This window comes from Paramormyrops kingsleyae, chromosome 16 (assembly GCF_048594095.1).
Source record: "Paramormyrops kingsleyae isolate MSU_618 chromosome 16, PKINGS_0.4, whole genome shotgun sequence".
Lineage (NCBI taxonomy): Eukaryota > Metazoa > Chordata > Actinopteri > Osteoglossiformes > Mormyridae > Paramormyrops > Paramormyrops kingsleyae.
This window is the reverse complement of record NC_132812.1, coordinates 11,183,005-11,200,555: the sequence shown is the minus strand read 5'-3', so window position 1 is coordinate 11,200,555 and position 17,551 is coordinate 11,183,005. Positions and strand designations below refer to the sequence as shown.

Below are 17,551 nucleotides of genomic sequence, written 5' to 3'. Positions count from 1 at the left end.
TGTAGGGCACACACACACACACACACACACACACACACACGTTGGCGTACCTATCTAAATGGGGACCTTCCATTCATTTCTATGGGAAAAACCCTAATCCCAATTAACCATGGGCGGCGTCAGATCCCGAGTATTTTAAGCCCAGCCCGGAGTATTTTAGACTCAATGCCAATTACCCTCCGTCAAAAAGAAAAAAAGTCCCAGGTAAACTTGACTTAGCCCCTTTTCTTTTCAATAGCTAGAAACTCCCCTGCCCTTAACACTTACCCGGCCCTACCATAACCTTAGGTAACCAAACAAAATAAGTCTTTTGGCCTTTTTACTCTTTTGATTGATTTCACAGATTTTTATAGAACTGTGGTTAGTCAGATGCGGGTTCCTGAAAAACATCCCCAACAGTAAGGAAGTTTCAGGTTTTACCATATTTTGTGGACACACACACACACACATGTAGGGTATACCTATCCTTATGGGGACCGCTCATTCATTTCAAAATATCAAAAATGCTAACGCTAACTATGACAACCTTAACCCCTACCCAGCCCTAACCATAACCATAAGTAACCTAACAAAATACAAGAGTTTTTGCATTTTTAGTTTTTTCATAACAGTCACTGATTTTTATAAAATAGAGTTTTCCCTTATGGGGACCAGGAAACCGGTCCCCATAATGGAAAAAAAACGGATATTTATCACATTATGGGGACATTGTGTCCCCATAAGGATAGGTAAACCTGCTCACACACACACACACACACACACACAATCACAGACCCTTGGAGATCCAGAAACATGATAACTGTAATTGTATGATCTATAGTAGAAGAGTTCAAGGTGCAGATACTATGCTAAGGTTTGTGGAGGTCATTCACTTGGTCCCAGGCATAAAGAGCACAGGAGACCTTAACATTTCTTCTAGTCCCTGGGAAAAACAGTGTTAAGGCACATGCAGGAGGTCTGTTTGTGTCTGTCAAGGCAGTTCACCCAAAAACTTGGCCTGGAATCACTAGGATAAATGTCACGGACTGACAGGGAGGTGGAACACGGGGCTGGGCCTGGTCATCCTAGGTAGCTTAATCATACTAATTACCCAACTGGCATGAGAGGAGTAACACAGGCCTGCAGGGCACAGAGGGAACGATGCCCATTGTGTGAGTGAAACCAAAACAAAACAGTGATTAATCAAATGTTCAGTAAGTTCACAACAAGGGAGCGAGTCCACCCAGGTCTAATCAGTTCCATGGCAGAGTTTAAAAGAGACAACAATAAAAAAATGAAACACAATGATCCTCTCCAAGAGTGCACAAAGAAGAGAACATACATCTCTGCCGGTTTCTGTAATTAAATGAGTTTCAGAAACTGGGAGTAATGCAGAGATCACGCAAGCTGTTTGGGTCGGTTTCAGACTTGGAGCTTTTCTTAAACCAAAATACAGTCTTTATCAGATGAAAGTGGAGCCGTGTTTCCTCCAATTTTTCTTGTGGAGCCTTTTTTTTTGGTAAACCCCAGCTTTATTCGCTAATGTCTAACTGCCATTGTTAATCTTGATAGGGGATTCAGTGTAATAGGTGGTTCGTGTTGCTTTAACACAACTACGTAATCACATTTCTGCAATATTAGGAACGCCACGGGAATCTTGGTGAGGTAGATACTGTGAAAAACATCTCTGTAGTAATAACTGCAGTGCAGAGTAACTGACAGTAAATAAAGGTGGCGCTGTATTACCTGCAGGGGGTGGTAATGGCGGCAGTCTGAGCGATAATGAAGTATTGGATGGAAGGTGTTGTGTGTGAAGTCATCAGAGAGAGTGACATCACCTCTGCTCGGGGGTGGGTTTGTTGTTTCTGGGGCCTCACTCAAAAAGTAATTTCGGCACCCCCTCAGATGTTTCAAAAACGAAATAAATAGCTAACAAGTAAAGTCAGAAGATTATAGCTAGCTGCTTCAGTATCTCCTAAATAAGGAACATGGTTATTTAATATTTAGTGTAGTAAGTGTATGTGGCCTACAGGGGACCAAACCTCGGCGACTGCGCTGTGGATGGTGCTCAACTCTGCTGGTGCCTCTGCTCTCCCAGTCCAGGTCACCAAGCTTCTTACTGGTATTGGCACCATCGCTGTGCTGGGAGTGGTCGTTTATTCCGTGTTCAGTGTCACTCATCGGTACAACCCACCTTCAAGTAGCTACATTGTACATTTCATTATGATAACTCAAGTGGGGACTGACAGCATGTGGTGCCCCCCCCCCCCCCCCCCCCCCAATGGGTCTTACTTCAGCCATCGCTGTTGCTCGGTGCTCCTCAAGGATAAAATCCTCGATTTGCTGTCTAGGGAGGCCAGCAACACAGAGAATACAGTGAAGTTTGTCAGCGAGGGCTGATGGGGCTTGACCAGGTCCTATAGGATTCATCTGGGAGGCAGAGCGGACTGCCGGAAGCCGGGAGTGTGAGGCATACAAGGGCCCTGTGGGTTCTGGAAGAGATGTTCTGTCAAAGTCTCCGCAGAAGTAGAGAAACCTTCACTATGGCAGTGGAAGGGGGTTGACCAGGTTCGGGGGGAGGGTCGAGTTTTTATGTTGCTGGTTGAAGCCGTAGTGATGTCTCTGTCACCTTCCAAATATACAACTTCTGTATGAAACAAAATAATTTATTTCATGTTCTCATTCTCATGGACTATAATAAGCAAATTAGACACCTTTGAATTGTAAGAATTACGATCTTAAATTTGTGAGTCTTAAGACTATTGACATTTTAGCTTTGGTACATAGATTTTGATGCTATTGTATCATGCTGTAGCCACGATACATGACGTGCAAATGTCATTATTCGTGTTAAAAAGTACAGGCTTTGAAGACTAGTATTGCCAATGGACATGTGGACATCCAGCCAATCATGCGGTGGGTTGAAATAAAGTTAACATGTTTACACTTTTTTGGAAGGAAGAAATGCAAACCACACAGGAATGATGTTATCAGAAACCTTAAACAATGTCAGTTTTTTAGCTTCTCACAGTGTCCAATGGCCAATTCTTGGCCAAGCAATCAGAAATACCTTTAAGATCTGTTTAAGATGAGAAAAACACATTTTTATTATATAATTGGGCAGCTCAGCGAGACCTGTCAACATTCCATTTGCTCTGATCCTCGCTTTTTTCTCCCCATTTCGCGGAAAATAGAGATGGACTTTAAAAATAAATGATGGCCAGGTAGGTCGATGTTTACTGGGGTGGTCTGGGAGGAAGGGAACTGGGCAGCAGAACAGTCACTGGTGCCCCCCCACCCCTGCCCTTCTCCTCCACCAGCTCCAGATCTTTAGTTATACAACTAATACTGCTAGTTATACTGAATCCTCTGCAAGCAGAAGCTTGCTAAAGCTTTATTTGCATACTTGCCCCTTGTGCCAGTATGTTACCATTCACATGCGCTGTATTACTACACATAATGAGGTTCCAGTTGACATGTATGATCACGTTTCACAAGCCAGGTGTAAAATGAACAGCGAGGTTCCTTCAGGGTTAGCGATGTGAGTCTTTCCTCCGGTTTCTGCCTCCTCCTTGGCATTCAGCATCACGTGTTTAGTTGCACTTTACGATTCTCGGATAACAAAAGACATTGAATAGGATTTCAGGGAAGCTGGGGAGGGCAGAGGGGCAGTGGGGGATGTCGTTGACCTAACGATTGTGCAGCGAGCAGAGGAAGTTGGTCTGCATTCAACCATCGAGTAGTAATTTTGTCTAAAGACTACCGCACCAGAACATCCAAGACCGAAGTCTGAGCCGGTGATCCAATGCGTAAATATTTAGTTGTCTATTTAAGGGTTGCATGAATACCTCGACTTTAATAGTGTGCACAGTTTGAAATCATATTAATACCATGCACAATTAATTGAGGTGTATATATGTGTTGGATGGATTTTTTTATGTGTGTGCTTTGTATTTTTTATTTATAGTTGTCATGTAGGACATATGTCTAGTGGAACATAAAGGATTCTCATTGTGTATGCTCCTGATTGACTATTCCCCAAGTCATGTGGTTCACCTCCCATTTGCTCATATCTGTGACACTCTCATAATTACAATGTCATTACCCCACCAGGACACCCTCTCCAGTAGCTGTCTGGGTCAGTGTCAGTGTTGGTCAGTGTTGTTGGTGGAGTGTTTCTGAATGAGCTACAAACTCAGGATGAGAGCTCTCAACACACTTGAAATCCCTCTCGAAGTCGTAGTGGATTCTGCACTGAGAGAGGGACTGACATGCAGCCCAGACGAGCGTCTGCAATATCATCAGACATAAAGAAACAAACGTCTGTTCTCTGTCACAAACCAACGCACTGATGTCCAACTTTGGTTTTTAATAAAGGCAGTTTGATTTTCACAAGAAAGACCACCCTCTGGTAATAATTCAGATAAATGGATAGTGAGATAGTGAACTTAAAGTGTAGTTATACAAAGCGTACAGTGAATGACTGACCAGTGGTGCTTTACCCAACCTTTTGTCTCTAACATATATGCTCATTATTCCTATTATTATATAGAAACATCAACTCTGGTTTGCAGTTTACAGGAAAAAGAACTGGGAGTATGTCCATCTATTGTCCCACACAGGCTTGCAGTGAGAGTGCATACCATTTAAAAAATGTTATTCATTTATGAGCATTCCTTTCATAATGCCTCATCTCTCCCATCTGTTTTTTTTTAATCATCTTTACATGCCCAATTGACGTCTAACAATGAAATATGTGCTGTTACACTGAAAACGTTCACAATTTGTATGGGTAAATCCAGACATGCAAACCTGATTTGCCAAACTGCCAAACAAGTGGAAGTATAAATGGCTATAGTTTGTTGTACAAGGTCGGTTATGTTTTCTGACTTTCAGGTTAATGATTTTACATGGTGGGGCAGTACGTCAGCCTACTGACTTTGGCTAAGTCCCAGGCACCTGAATGAGTTACGGGAATACATTTTTTTAAATTTTGGTCGGTATGACTCTGAGCCCAGGCAAGGCACCTTTGTTTATTTGGTATAGATTTCAATCAAAGCCACTTTCCTGACGTGGGATCGGCAACATCAGTGAGACACAGAGGTCTTTGACACCAGCAGCTTGTTGACGCGATTAAAGGAGAAGTTTGAAGGCGAGTAAACAGAATGGTGCCCAGCAGGCCTAAAAATGTAAAAACTGCTTGTAAAAACTTGTGTGGAGATGAACATACAATGAGAGAAAAGACAACCTTTGCCAGAAAGGGCTAATGGCAATTGTTTTATAAGCTAGCCTAAAACTAGCATCTTCTCCACCTTCCCATTACGGCAGGGGAATAGTGACGACATGAGTGTTCCTCATGCTAAGCTATAACATAGTAGCTGTTTTCCCAGACTTTTCACACTTAGCCTGCCAGTGATGTTAATTGCAGTCCCACCAGATGGGGCAGCGTTGAGTATACACATGTGCTCTCATGAGAGCAAATGAGACAGGGAGACGGAGTCCTACAGAACACATTCACCTATCCCCAGACCACGAAGCCGGGACCTGCCCGCGCAGCGTGATGTAGAAACAAAGGCCCTGTTTGTCTTAGCAGCAGAGCCTCCCCACCGCAGGCAGATGGGCAGTGCCAACAGCCATTTGGCTCCAATTAGCAGCTGGCGTAGCGCTGGCCCGGGTCTCTGTGTCCAGCGTGATGAGAGGCTATCATACAGGAGCGGGCAAAAAACAACCGGAACCAGGACATGCCGGTTTCAACACCTTGAAATAGCACAAATTGTACTTCTATTTCGTGCCTCAACAGAAAGAAAATGTAGCCAACGTCTTCACGCACCGTCGTCAACTGCAACGATAACACGCTGTCATAAAATGATATTGTGAAACTTCTTTTGAGCCAAAGTCTTCGAGGTGATAAAGAGAAATTGCCATTTGCTAATGAGTAAGAGCATCTGATAACTGTTAGATGTTTATTGCTTTGTGGTTCCCAAATGTTGCCTGAAAGGGATCCAAGCCCAATTAAGTAAACAAATAAGTATTTACTGACCTCCCATTGACAATGGCTACATCTGCAAGAGATGCCATTCATTATTTATGGAGTTGGGGCGTCAAGTTATTAAGAGAGACATCTGGAAGCTGAGAGGCTGATCAGAGCACACGCCGCGCAGCAGATCTGTATGCGCTGCGGATTCCAGCAGCACATCAAAGCGGCCTTGCCTTCTGAACGGTTCCGCCGTCTTCGGCTGACAGATCCCGGCGAGATACCAGCGAGATACCACCTCCCACCAGAGACGCATTGTTGGTTTTTATTTTTACACAGTGGAAACATGACTCTCACCGGCCAGAGGGACTCTTTAAGCAGATGCTATGCACTGAATCTGGAGGCCTTGAAGCCGGGAGACCTGTTGATGTTCACCGACTCAAGCAGCTGCGTTTGAAGCCTGGCCAGGGGGGAATGGAGTGTTTCAGACCAGGAGCTCATATTTTTACAGAGTGGGGCTTATTCTCTGCCAGTAATCCTCCCAAAACTGGAAAGTACGAGGATATGAGTTACTGTGTTTACAGTGAGCGTGTTATACCTTTGCAGGCTTTTATACGGCGCCATTTCCAAGGAAACTGGCCAACTTAATCCTTTTACTATTAATTTACCAGCAGTACGTCTTCAGGAAGCTACTCACATGCTTGCAAAGCATATAGCTAATACCAATACTTGGTGACAGAAAAAAATTTGAAATTACACTGCATAATCAAATTTCCAACAATAATTGTTGTAAATTAATTTAAAATGTAGTACGTTTAACTACGGCATTTAGAAATTTAAATGTTTAAATGATTATTTCATATATTTTATTTTCACTAAAGTAAAACACTCAAAAGACCTGCTCAAAGACAAACAATCGTGCGTGAGTGCAGCACATGACGGACGGCCAAGACTACTTAGTACTGAATATTGCTGTCAGGTTTCTGATGTTGTCACTTAAAGTAACGTCAGTGGTAGCTAAGAAAGACAGATCATAGCAAGCATACTGAGGCAAATCAAAAATAGGCAAATAAGCTAAAGCAGCCATTTCATTTAACATACACGGCTGCCCTGTTCATCTCCCGATCAGTGTTAATGAGGACTCATTATGTCCTCGGTGATGCTCTGAAATAAAAACAGTAAGGGAAAAATCTGAGCTTTATTCTGTTGACAACATGTGCTTCTAAATGTAGAATAAATACACGGTTGTTGGAAATCAAAGACAATTTGCTAACAAACACTAACATCTTCTCCTGTGTTTCTTTGCCATTTAAAGTTACATCAGCAGAATACTTTTATGAGAACGAATAAACCAGTAATTACACTGAACTTCACGCTTGCACAAGTGTTTATGTGAATTTTCTGGTTCGTGCAAACTGAATAGCTGCATTGCTTTAATTCCTTACACATGTAGGCCTACTGGCCACAGCAATATTGGGGATGCGTCTTTTATATGTTTTATCAAGACCCCTTTCTGGTTTATGCAATGATTAACATCAGCATTTAAGGAAAGAGCCTCAGATGGGGCCAGACACATCCATCCCCTTGAAGAAAGTGACAGATGTGGACCACCCTGGCGTGGGACAGCTGGGTGTCCGTTCTTCTAAGCCCCTCTTGTAATCACAGCTTTCTGGGGGACACAGCGGACAGGCTGCTAAGGATGAGCTAACAGGCCAGAATCGCTGCTTTGTGTCACCAGTGAAAGGATCCTCGGCTTTCAATTGCAGTTCACTTTAGTGGACAGTTGTATTTCCTATTTCAGCTATTAAACAAAAATATATTTATTGTATAATTATTGTACCTACATGTTTCAGGAATGTCTCCCATTTGTTTTGTATTTATACCATAAATATGTAGCTCTGCATTACCCACTTTGATGCACCTTTTGACTTTGTCTTATTTTGTCCTGTATAAACCTGTTAGATGTTACAAGTTAACTGGAGGGTGAGAGTAAGAATTGTACTGATGTACAAAAAATCTTAGATCTTGAAACAAGCTTTGCTGGGAGGCCTTGCTGGGGCTGACCAGAAGCCTAAGTGATTTGGGAGCTCACTGCAAAGCCATAAACTTCCCATCTCTGATGAGGTCAGTGTAGCTATCTGACATACTGCAAATGGCAGTGGCCTTGAGGTTACAAGCCCGAATGACACATTTGAAAGGCTAAAATTAGGTAATGTGAAACCAATCTGAACATATCGGTAAGCCAGAAGCCGGCCCTTACAAGTTCAGGGCTTTTCTAAGTCCTCTGTAAGTTTGTTTTTTGACCTCTGCATGATCTCAGATCACACCTGATGTAGCTCCAGTCACTTTGCATCCAAACACCATGCTGAGAAGTCAGAGCAATGATGCTTTAAGGCAGAGAAGCCCGATCAAACCATGGATGAGTCCCCTGGTCACTGACATGGTTTGCAATCCCTTCTGACTGTCGGCCTTTCTCAAAGCATTACCTTCAAAAAAGTCATGTGACATGCCACATTCCATTATGAAGTCATGTGACATGCCACATTCCATTATGAAGTCATGTGACATGCCACATTCCATTATGAAGTCATGTGCAAATTTTATTGCATTATGAATAAAATTAAGAAAAGTGTTGTTTAGTTTAGTTACAAACATGTTAACGATAACTCTATTCATCAACTGGTGAATCAAGTAATACTTAAAGCTCAATAAAATTTACTATTTCATTAAAGTCAATAAAAAACATGAAAACAGTAGCCTTCATTTCATAACAGGGCTAGAGTCAGTTAGAATGCTCTTCATTATGCGTCTAACATCAGACATGAGGTCATGTACAGTGCCAGTTTCCAGCAGACGGCATCATGTTGAAAGTTAACAGACGCTGTTAATGTTCTCCAGGCAGGAGCACCTGATCCGGACCTCCTGCCACAAACCGTCAGGATGAGAAAGTCCTGCTCTTTGCATGGAGACATACACAGGAGAGGCATCAACTTCAAAGGCTTTAATATGTAAAAGCTGAACGTAAACAAGAGGCCAGGCTCTTAGAGATCTGTAGGATGACTGAAATCGAATGTGACAGTCAATAAACACCATCAAACTCAGGTGACCATAACGGTAAAAAAAAGAAAATCAAGATTGGTAGCTCTGTTGGTAACACTTTAGTTAAAGCTGTCATCTAGTATAATACATTATACATACCTTCATAATCCATTATAATGGTTGGTATAAGAATTTATAAAGCATTGCAGCATCTTCTATTGACAGTCATAAGGAATTATAATGTTAATTATACTACCTCCTAAAGCTCTCATCTGTACCACACTACAGATACCTTCATAATGCACTATAATGGTTGGTATAAGAATTAAGGATGCTTTGTACAGCATTATGAAGGCACCGACAGAGCATTATAGACAAGACCATCATAAAGCATTCATAATGCATAATAAACATGGCTATAATGTATTGTGCTTTTTTATAAATAATTATAGACACATTTACAATGCTTTATGAATGCATTATAATGTGTTATGAATGCGTTCATAGATTCTAAAAAACATGGCATTCATAGAAAGTGTTACCCAAAACATTACTGAACCAAATCTGCTGGGAACTATTGCAGTATTGCAGCGTGGTATCATGCAAATCAAGAAAGTAGGAATGCTCGTCTTGCTAGTTGTTAGGAAGAGGCAATTTAAAGGAGCAGGAAGTGTGTGGCTATGTTTGGCAGGGGTCCCTGGGTGTGTAATCCCACTGTCTGGATTCCAGTAACCTCCCGCTGATAGATGGGACATTGCATCAGTTAATACCCAGGCCCAGGGCTAACTAGCCATTGGATATTATTTGAATGCTTTCAGCTTTAGGGTTTGGCTGCTTTATATGCGGCAAAGAGGATATAAACTGTAATTTAAAAAGTCTTTGTTGCTTTTTCACCAGCTGTCTGGGTCAGCATGACACTGCAAGTTGTCTTCTTTTTATTTAAATAAATGAAAGTAAATGACATTATTGAACATTTCTGTACTGGTTTGAAAGACTGTTCAACCAAACTTTATTGTATTAAGTTTGATATGTTGCCATTTCTATGTGCTTCTGGATTTGAATTTGTACGAAGCTGTGTTCTCCTGCAAGCAGTGAATTGTAAAAAAACCTAAATGCACTCAACAAGTACAAAAGAAAGCATGTCTTTGTGTTGACCCTTGTTCTTGTCTGCTTATAGTTACATGGTAGTTCATTCAATGGCCTTATCAGATGTTCAATCCCCATGGAAAGCTTAGCTATGTTGCCCTTCAGGTGGGAAAATTGCCTAGTTTACTGAAATTAAAGCATGTAAAGCTAAGATGCCATTTGTACCTGTTTTTCCCCCTGTTTCAAACACATCAAAAGGATTTGTAGAGTTAATGATGGATGACTGAATTTATAGGATGTTTTTCTTGTACCTAAATAATTTATGTCTGGGGTAGGAAACTTCCTTCACCTGCCATCAATATGTAGTTGCTGACTTTGCATTGTAGCCATTCTGCTTTATCCTTCCCATTAGCTGCCTGATCGCTAGCAGCAGAACGTGAATTTGGCCGTAACGCTATTGACCTTCTCCTGGGTTGCTAATGACCACAACGACCTTGGTCTCATATGAAGGACAACACAGTGTGTTCCATGAAGGTACCCATCAAGCAGATGCTACATAGCTTCTCTGCTGGTCATGCAAGGATACATCCGATGATGGGGAAGACTTTCTAGTAGTTCTGTTCAATTTAATATATTTTTATATAGTGTCTTTTACAAAGGTTCCCCAAGAGTGTGTAGCAATCCATTATTACATTATTTGTACCAAAAAGACTCATGGAACATGGAAGAGGGAAATAAGAAAGCCAAAAGAATGCTAGTAGGTAATACACCCAATTCCTGTATTGTTTACATGTTTGTATGAATCGCTGTTAAGGAAAACACATCATTTTCATTCAGCAAAAATACATCATGTACCTTCGTCTTATGAATTCAACTTTGTCGCGTATTATAAGTGGTAGAAATCGACTACCCTCTCAGCCACGGTGCAGGACCATGTTATACTGAAGGGACCAGGGAAATTGGAACACGTGTGTGGTGGAGCACAAGGAATCCGTACCGACAGAGCTGGGGGAGGAGGGTGGTGGGTAGTGGAGAGGGAGCACAAAACAGGGAGGGACAGCAAGATCTGTGCTCCGGAGATCAGTCATGTGTAAATAAAGCTGAAAAAAATGACACAAAGAGTGGGGAAAACAAATCAATAACTACTTTCTGTCCTGGAAAACAACCGTGTTCTCAAAGACTTGACATGGTTTCAAATTGTTTTCTTTTCATATGTTTTTAAAGCACAGTTATATAAAATATAAAAATTAGACTATTTTCGGAATATGCAGTGATGAATATAATCAGGCTTTTCAATGGGATTTCATTATACTGTGATATTTACAAAATATAGGATGCTATAATTATTAGAATAAAACAAGAATACAAACTAATGAGCCCATTATTACTATGGTGCCACAAGCAGATGGTTCATTGAGTAGCTGGTAGACTCAACTGAAAATGCATCATTGATGAACTGAGCTTCATTTAAGCTCCATGATGCCCAGTGGAAAAGCCCACAGTGCTGATGTTCCTCTCAGCTTAGTGTCCATCTCCTTACCTTCACTCCTCGGACAAGAGGGCTGATTCCATCTGTCATATCATCAATAAAACACGTAGCCTCGCTTCTAAGAAGGCCTTTTATGAATTTTCCCCAGAGAAACATTTCTTCATTAAAGAAATCTATATATAAGAAAGAATAATAACAAAATGCAACAATTTGCAGAAGATGACCTGAGGCAAAAGAGGATGTCTAAATCAGGTTATGTTTTCTGAATATTGATTGACTACCTGGGTGCGGACGGAGAAAGAGAGAGTGTAAAATACTCCCAGCAAATTCCAGGGTGCATATGTACGAATAAACGAATCTCACCTTGCGTCACGCACAGGGGAGGAAGTGGAACAGAAGGGAACAAGCTCAGAAATGCACGCAGAGCTGGGGGAAAACTGGGCAGACCCAAAAAACGGCAGCGGTCACTGCCATGGGGCGCGGCTGGATCGCGGCTGGATCGCGGCCGAGCGGGAAAGCTGTTCCTAATTCCCGGTGCCTCCGTCTCCGCAGGCGGCTGGATCTGCATTCTGAGGCTGAGGGATGTGCCAGTGGGTGGGTACTTCCACCAGGGAACAAATGCCCCATTATTAGTGGAAGACTCATATTTCCCACTAAACACAGAGAAGGACAGAGGGCAGGTCATTCTGGGATGTTAACGCAACAGCCTTTCCTGTTATTCTCAATGCTTTGTCAAGCATGTGTTGGAGGTACAGAACCTGAGGGGGAAATGTGCAGCCAGAAGGAAACAAACAATTATTAGTAAACCCCATAGTCAAAGAAGCAAATAAATAACCCATCTTTGATACAAATGTTCACCCTGTTTGTAAGGGCAGAAGTACATACCGTACAATGACTGTCATGTCAACATCATAAGCTACAAAAATGACTTTGCATGTATTTCAATGCAGAAACATTTATGTTCCAGTTTAAACTGGAACAGAAAAACAAAGCAACAGTCACAGTTTCCAGAATGGCTACCAAAAAAGCTATGTAGCTTAATTCCATTTTGTGTGATTTTTATATTATTTTTCCACTTTTGGAAAAAGCACAGTGCCTCCTGCTGGTCATTGTGGACATAGCTGTTTTAAGTTCCTATATTAGAATCTGCTGTCACTCTTCTCTTAGGGTGGTGCTCCTGCATCCCAAGCAGAGCTTGTTGAAGGTCTGGGACCAGGGGGGTTTGGAGGATGAGAAGGGTCACCGCAGAGATGCCCTTCATTGGCTGAAGTGCAGGATTTAGCACTTAAAGAGCAGGCATCCCATTCTCACATGTAAGAATGTGCTAGAAACCCCCAGAGAGAGCGTGACCTTATGCGGCAACATTGTTTCATTTTGTTTAATATCAGGCTGTGGACTGACAGGCCTCAAGAGGGATGATTTTGCTAGGAGGTCCTTCAAGATGAAGTATAGATGTCCCTTACTTTACAATAATTCGACTTTTCGACTTTGCGACGCACATTCAGTCATCAAACTTTGAATTTTGGTCTGGAGATGGCAGCATCCATCCAGCCACGCTTCCAGTGTCTGTAGTGATCGCAAGCATAGACATTTCGTACAGTGTTTAACAACATATCGTACTGTGATTTTCTCTGTGTTTAAGCAAACGTTCCAAAGTCTATTGTCTATATTGTGTCACATCATATTAATATTTGACTTTTCACCTTATGATGGGTATATTGGGACGTAGCACCATCGTAAGTTGAGGAGCATCTGTACTTCTGTTTTGCCAAAACTGTGTTAAATTTAAGAAATGGTAACGCTACCAAAAATAAAAATATAATGATTTACGAAATATGAGGGTTTATGGTGGATTTACAAATGATGAATGGAGGTTTTGTTTGCAATGTGTGAGGCACTCTGAAAATGTTCTCGTTTACTGGCATGGTCTCTGTCTCGGTGGTTATTTTGACGGACAGTACTGGTGTCACTGCGAAGGGAATGTTAAACATGGGAACCAGGCATCTGTGGTCTCACTCCTGGGGAGATCTTCCAACAGATGGTCCCTTACAACACACACACACACACAGACACACACACACACAAATATCGGGTATACCTTTCCTTATGGGGTCCGCTCATTCATTTCTATGGGAAAAATGCTAATGCTAACTATGACAACCTTAACCCCCACCCAGCCCTAACCATAACCATAAGTAACCAAGCAAAATACAAGAGTTTTTGCATTTTTAGTTTTTTCATAGCAGTCACCGATTTGTATAAAATAGAGTTTTCGCAGGATACCGGTCCCCATAAGGGAAAAAAAAATGGATATTTATCACGTTATGAGGACATTGTTATGGGGACGTTATGGGGACACTCACACACACACACACACACACACACAACAACCACATAGATAAGCAGTTTGTGATGGATATAATGCTCAATTCACAAAGCATCAGAAAGTGTGCATGATTGACATACAAACAGATCAGCTCTACCATGGTATCGTGGTAACACACTTAAGTCAATGTGACTGCACAAATCCTTTATTTCTGTATTCAAACATTTTGACTTTCTTTCAAACAACATGTGCAATGACCTTCAGGGTGTTGCATTACAGGATTAATTTAACGTGACTGAAAAAAAGTTATAAACTTGAACAAATTCATTGTTTCACCAGTATGGCACCATCCTCTTTTCAACTCAATTCAAAACTTCTTTTTAACTTAAATAGTTTCATAGCTTTTTATACAATATCAAATACAGATTTTCAACTACAATTTTAGTGAATATTTTGGAGAAAAGTGTGTCTTATAGCTTTTCATTGTTTTCTTAAATAGTGCTTGCAACAAATGTAAAAAAAAAATCACTTGTTTTTGCTATTTACATACCTGTATAACATTTGATTGTCACTTTAGTTTTTACATATAATTTCTAGTCAGTTTTAAAACATTTTTACTGTAGAAGACGCATTTTTATGTATGTATATATAATTATTTTCCCCAACTATATATACACAAATCAGAAACAATTCTTAAGACACGTTGTGCGTACTTGTCATATTTTTTATCAGAATACAAATTATTGGAACTACAGCAAAAAAATCACTGTTCAGCACCATGAAATTAAGTCTTCACAATGTACAGAAAACATTTGAAAATGCATCTGCCCAGTTAATACTGGAGAAACTTATAGGATTTACTTCACATTGCAAATCATTGCTACAACCAGAACAGCATCAGTGATCACCTTATGGGGGCAGGCCTCTCCTCTTATGGGGCAGGCCTCTCCTCTTATGGGGGCAGGCCTCTCCTCTCCACCTAACCTTACTCAGACCTGACACCTATCTGAAATGAAAACATTCTGCAGGATTTGCGGGAAGGGTAATACTTTACAGGAATGATATTCGCAGGAATTTTAGAGGTGTTGTTTTTGCAGCATAAATTGTGAAAACAATAAAGAATAAACAGTTTCCAGTCATTCCATTACCCTGCTCTTTTTCTTCATGGAACATTTAACACTTACCAACACCTTATGAAAGGAAGCTTTATCTGCCTTTTGCATGAATACAGGTCCATTGCAGTGTGTGTTTTATTCCTTATCCCATCTAATGATTTTTTTTATTTATTTTTTTAAACACACACACACACACACACACATGAGTGAAGCTTGGGGTCTGAGTGTGAGGTCAGCTGTCCATCCAGTGCCCCTGGGTTAAGCACCTTAACTCAGAGCCCAATGGAGATTTAACTATTCTGCTAAACACAGGATTCAAACCTACACCCTTCTGATCCCAGGCACAGCGGTCAAAGCCACTAAGCCACACATGGCCCCCCCATGGTATATACGGCATGGCCCTCCCCTTCAGTGGAGAAATGAACATGCCACACTGTAAACTCAGCAAAATGCCCTTCAGCAGTGCTATTTCCTTTCTGTCAGTAACAGACAACCCACACAGGCAAAGCGGGTGGGGGGGGGGGGGGCTCTCAGGCAGGCCTCGAATCTTCACAAGTGCATGAATCAAAAAGGCATTTTAAAACCCACCAGCATCTGATCTGCTTTTAAAATATATCAGATTTGTGTCCTTGTTTGTACTGCAGATTCCAATAATAGTACACTAAAACACACCATGGGATATTCACAGTAAAACAGTGCACATACGTTTACCCCCCACCATAGGGGTAATGGTTCAACCGGAACCTTTCCAGTCATATGAGAACACTACACTCCGGGGAAGGAAAAACCAACATCACAAGCGATACGGGGTGCCACGATCAGCTATTATTGAAATCACTGGGAAAAAGATGTGAAATTGTCAAGTTTTGCCAATCACAATAGAAAAGAGAGCTCACTTTCACTAGTGTATGCCAGCTGAGCCCCACCCTTATGCCGGGTTCACTATGCTACATGGGAATTCATAGAAGATTTCAAAGCAGATGAAAGAAACAAAAGACCGTCCATATGCATACACAATGCAGACTTTGTTTGTTTGCTTCTCCCTTTCAGACTTTCCCCATTATTTGAAAGACTGACCCTCTGAATAATCCTGTGACCGTAATCCTTGTCAGTAGAGATTAATCAGATACTGTCTCAGATGTAAAAGCCGGTGGGAAGCAGGTCTGGGGGACTGGGAAGGACTTCGGGGCAGGGCTGGGACAGGTCAGTGGGTCCTGTAGCCGCCGTGTCGGGCAAGAGGCTGTCCACTGCATATGCCAGCCTGGTGCTGCCGGGCTGTGCTCCTCTTTCCATCTACAAAGGGACAAGAAAATGAGCCGAAGACCCATTTCCATGGTCTGCTGCACAGGAATTGTGAAGCTGCATATTTTCAGTTAAAAATAAAGTAAATGAAAACACCTTGACTTAATCAAACTATTACAATCGCTCAGCTCAACAAGTCCTTTACAGCAGCTGCTGTATACATATGGCTGGTAGCTGGAACATAGAGTAATACATTTGTACCATACTGGTCATGTGGTGGAACATTTATTCCCTTGTTGTGGGTTCCCTAAATGCTCAATTAGCACACGTTCTGTACCTGTTTTTACGACTAATTGTATTAGTTGACCAGATAATCCATGACGGGGAGGACATTTTGAGCTACTTCAGATTTTACAATCTACTTTAAAATTGAAAGGCTCCTGCGCTTGGCTAAATAGCTCCGTTCACCTTGTGCTTTGACGGTGTTGTTTCCTTGATTGAAAGACTCATCCAGCTGTGTCACATTACCATTAGTGACACATGCATGATTATAGGAGACTGACCAATCAGCTGAACAGGGTCCTCGCTGTCACCTCTTTGGTTCAAAATTTTTATCTATCTTGTGTGTCTAATAAATAAATATCAGATATTATTGTCAGAAAAAGTTCCAATAAGACCCATAGAAAATGGACTGCAAGCACTCAAAAGTACAGTGCAGGCAGCTGTCAACTTAATGAAATCCAGACAATATTGCGATACATAGAGTCTACGGAAATACAAGGGTGAGGTGTCCATAAGTACGTTTGCACGTCCTCTTTTTATTTGACACGTGTTCATGTGTTCCATATACAGTATAAGTATGTATTACTAGTATGTTTTTGCTCTTTTTTTTTGCATTAAAGTGTCTTGAATGGGAAGATGAATCCGATTTTCGTAAAAGTTGACTTGCGTAAGGGTTTGTGGAACCGATTACTTACGTCAGTCGAAAACTGCTTGTAAAGCTTGTAATGAACCAATTAGCGCTATTAGCACATTTATTAGGTGACGTTGTAAGCCACCGCGCTTTCCTTTGTGTAGGAAGGTGGCGAGAGCACGGCCGGCGGGGTGTTGCTGGGGATGCTCCTCATTGTTTATGTAAAAGGATCAGTGAGGCATCGACCCATCGTGCAACCAAATGCGTCAGCCTGCACTTAGGCAGCCCAGTGTGGCAGCCTCGGGGCGATCCGCTCGGGACCTCAGCCTGGCCCGTCTCCATCAGTGAGGCCGTGGGCGCTGGCAGCCTCGGGGCGACCCGCTCAGAG

General features: G+C 41.7%; 1 protein-coding gene across 1 annotated transcript in view; it reads right to left on the bottom strand.

The window, feature by feature from the left end:
* Positions 1–14,082: 14,082 nt before the first annotated feature.
* Positions 14,083–17,551, bottom strand: part of ahr1b (aryl hydrocarbon receptor 1b) — a 59,274-nt gene continuing 55,805 nt past the window's right edge. The window contains exon 11 of the mRNA XM_023814780.2: positions 14,083–16,301. Within this exon, the coding sequence (XP_023670548.1) occupies positions 16,143–16,301 (159 nt within the window). The 3' untranslated portion in view covers positions 14,083–16,142. The remainder of the gene's footprint in view (positions 16,302–17,551) is intronic.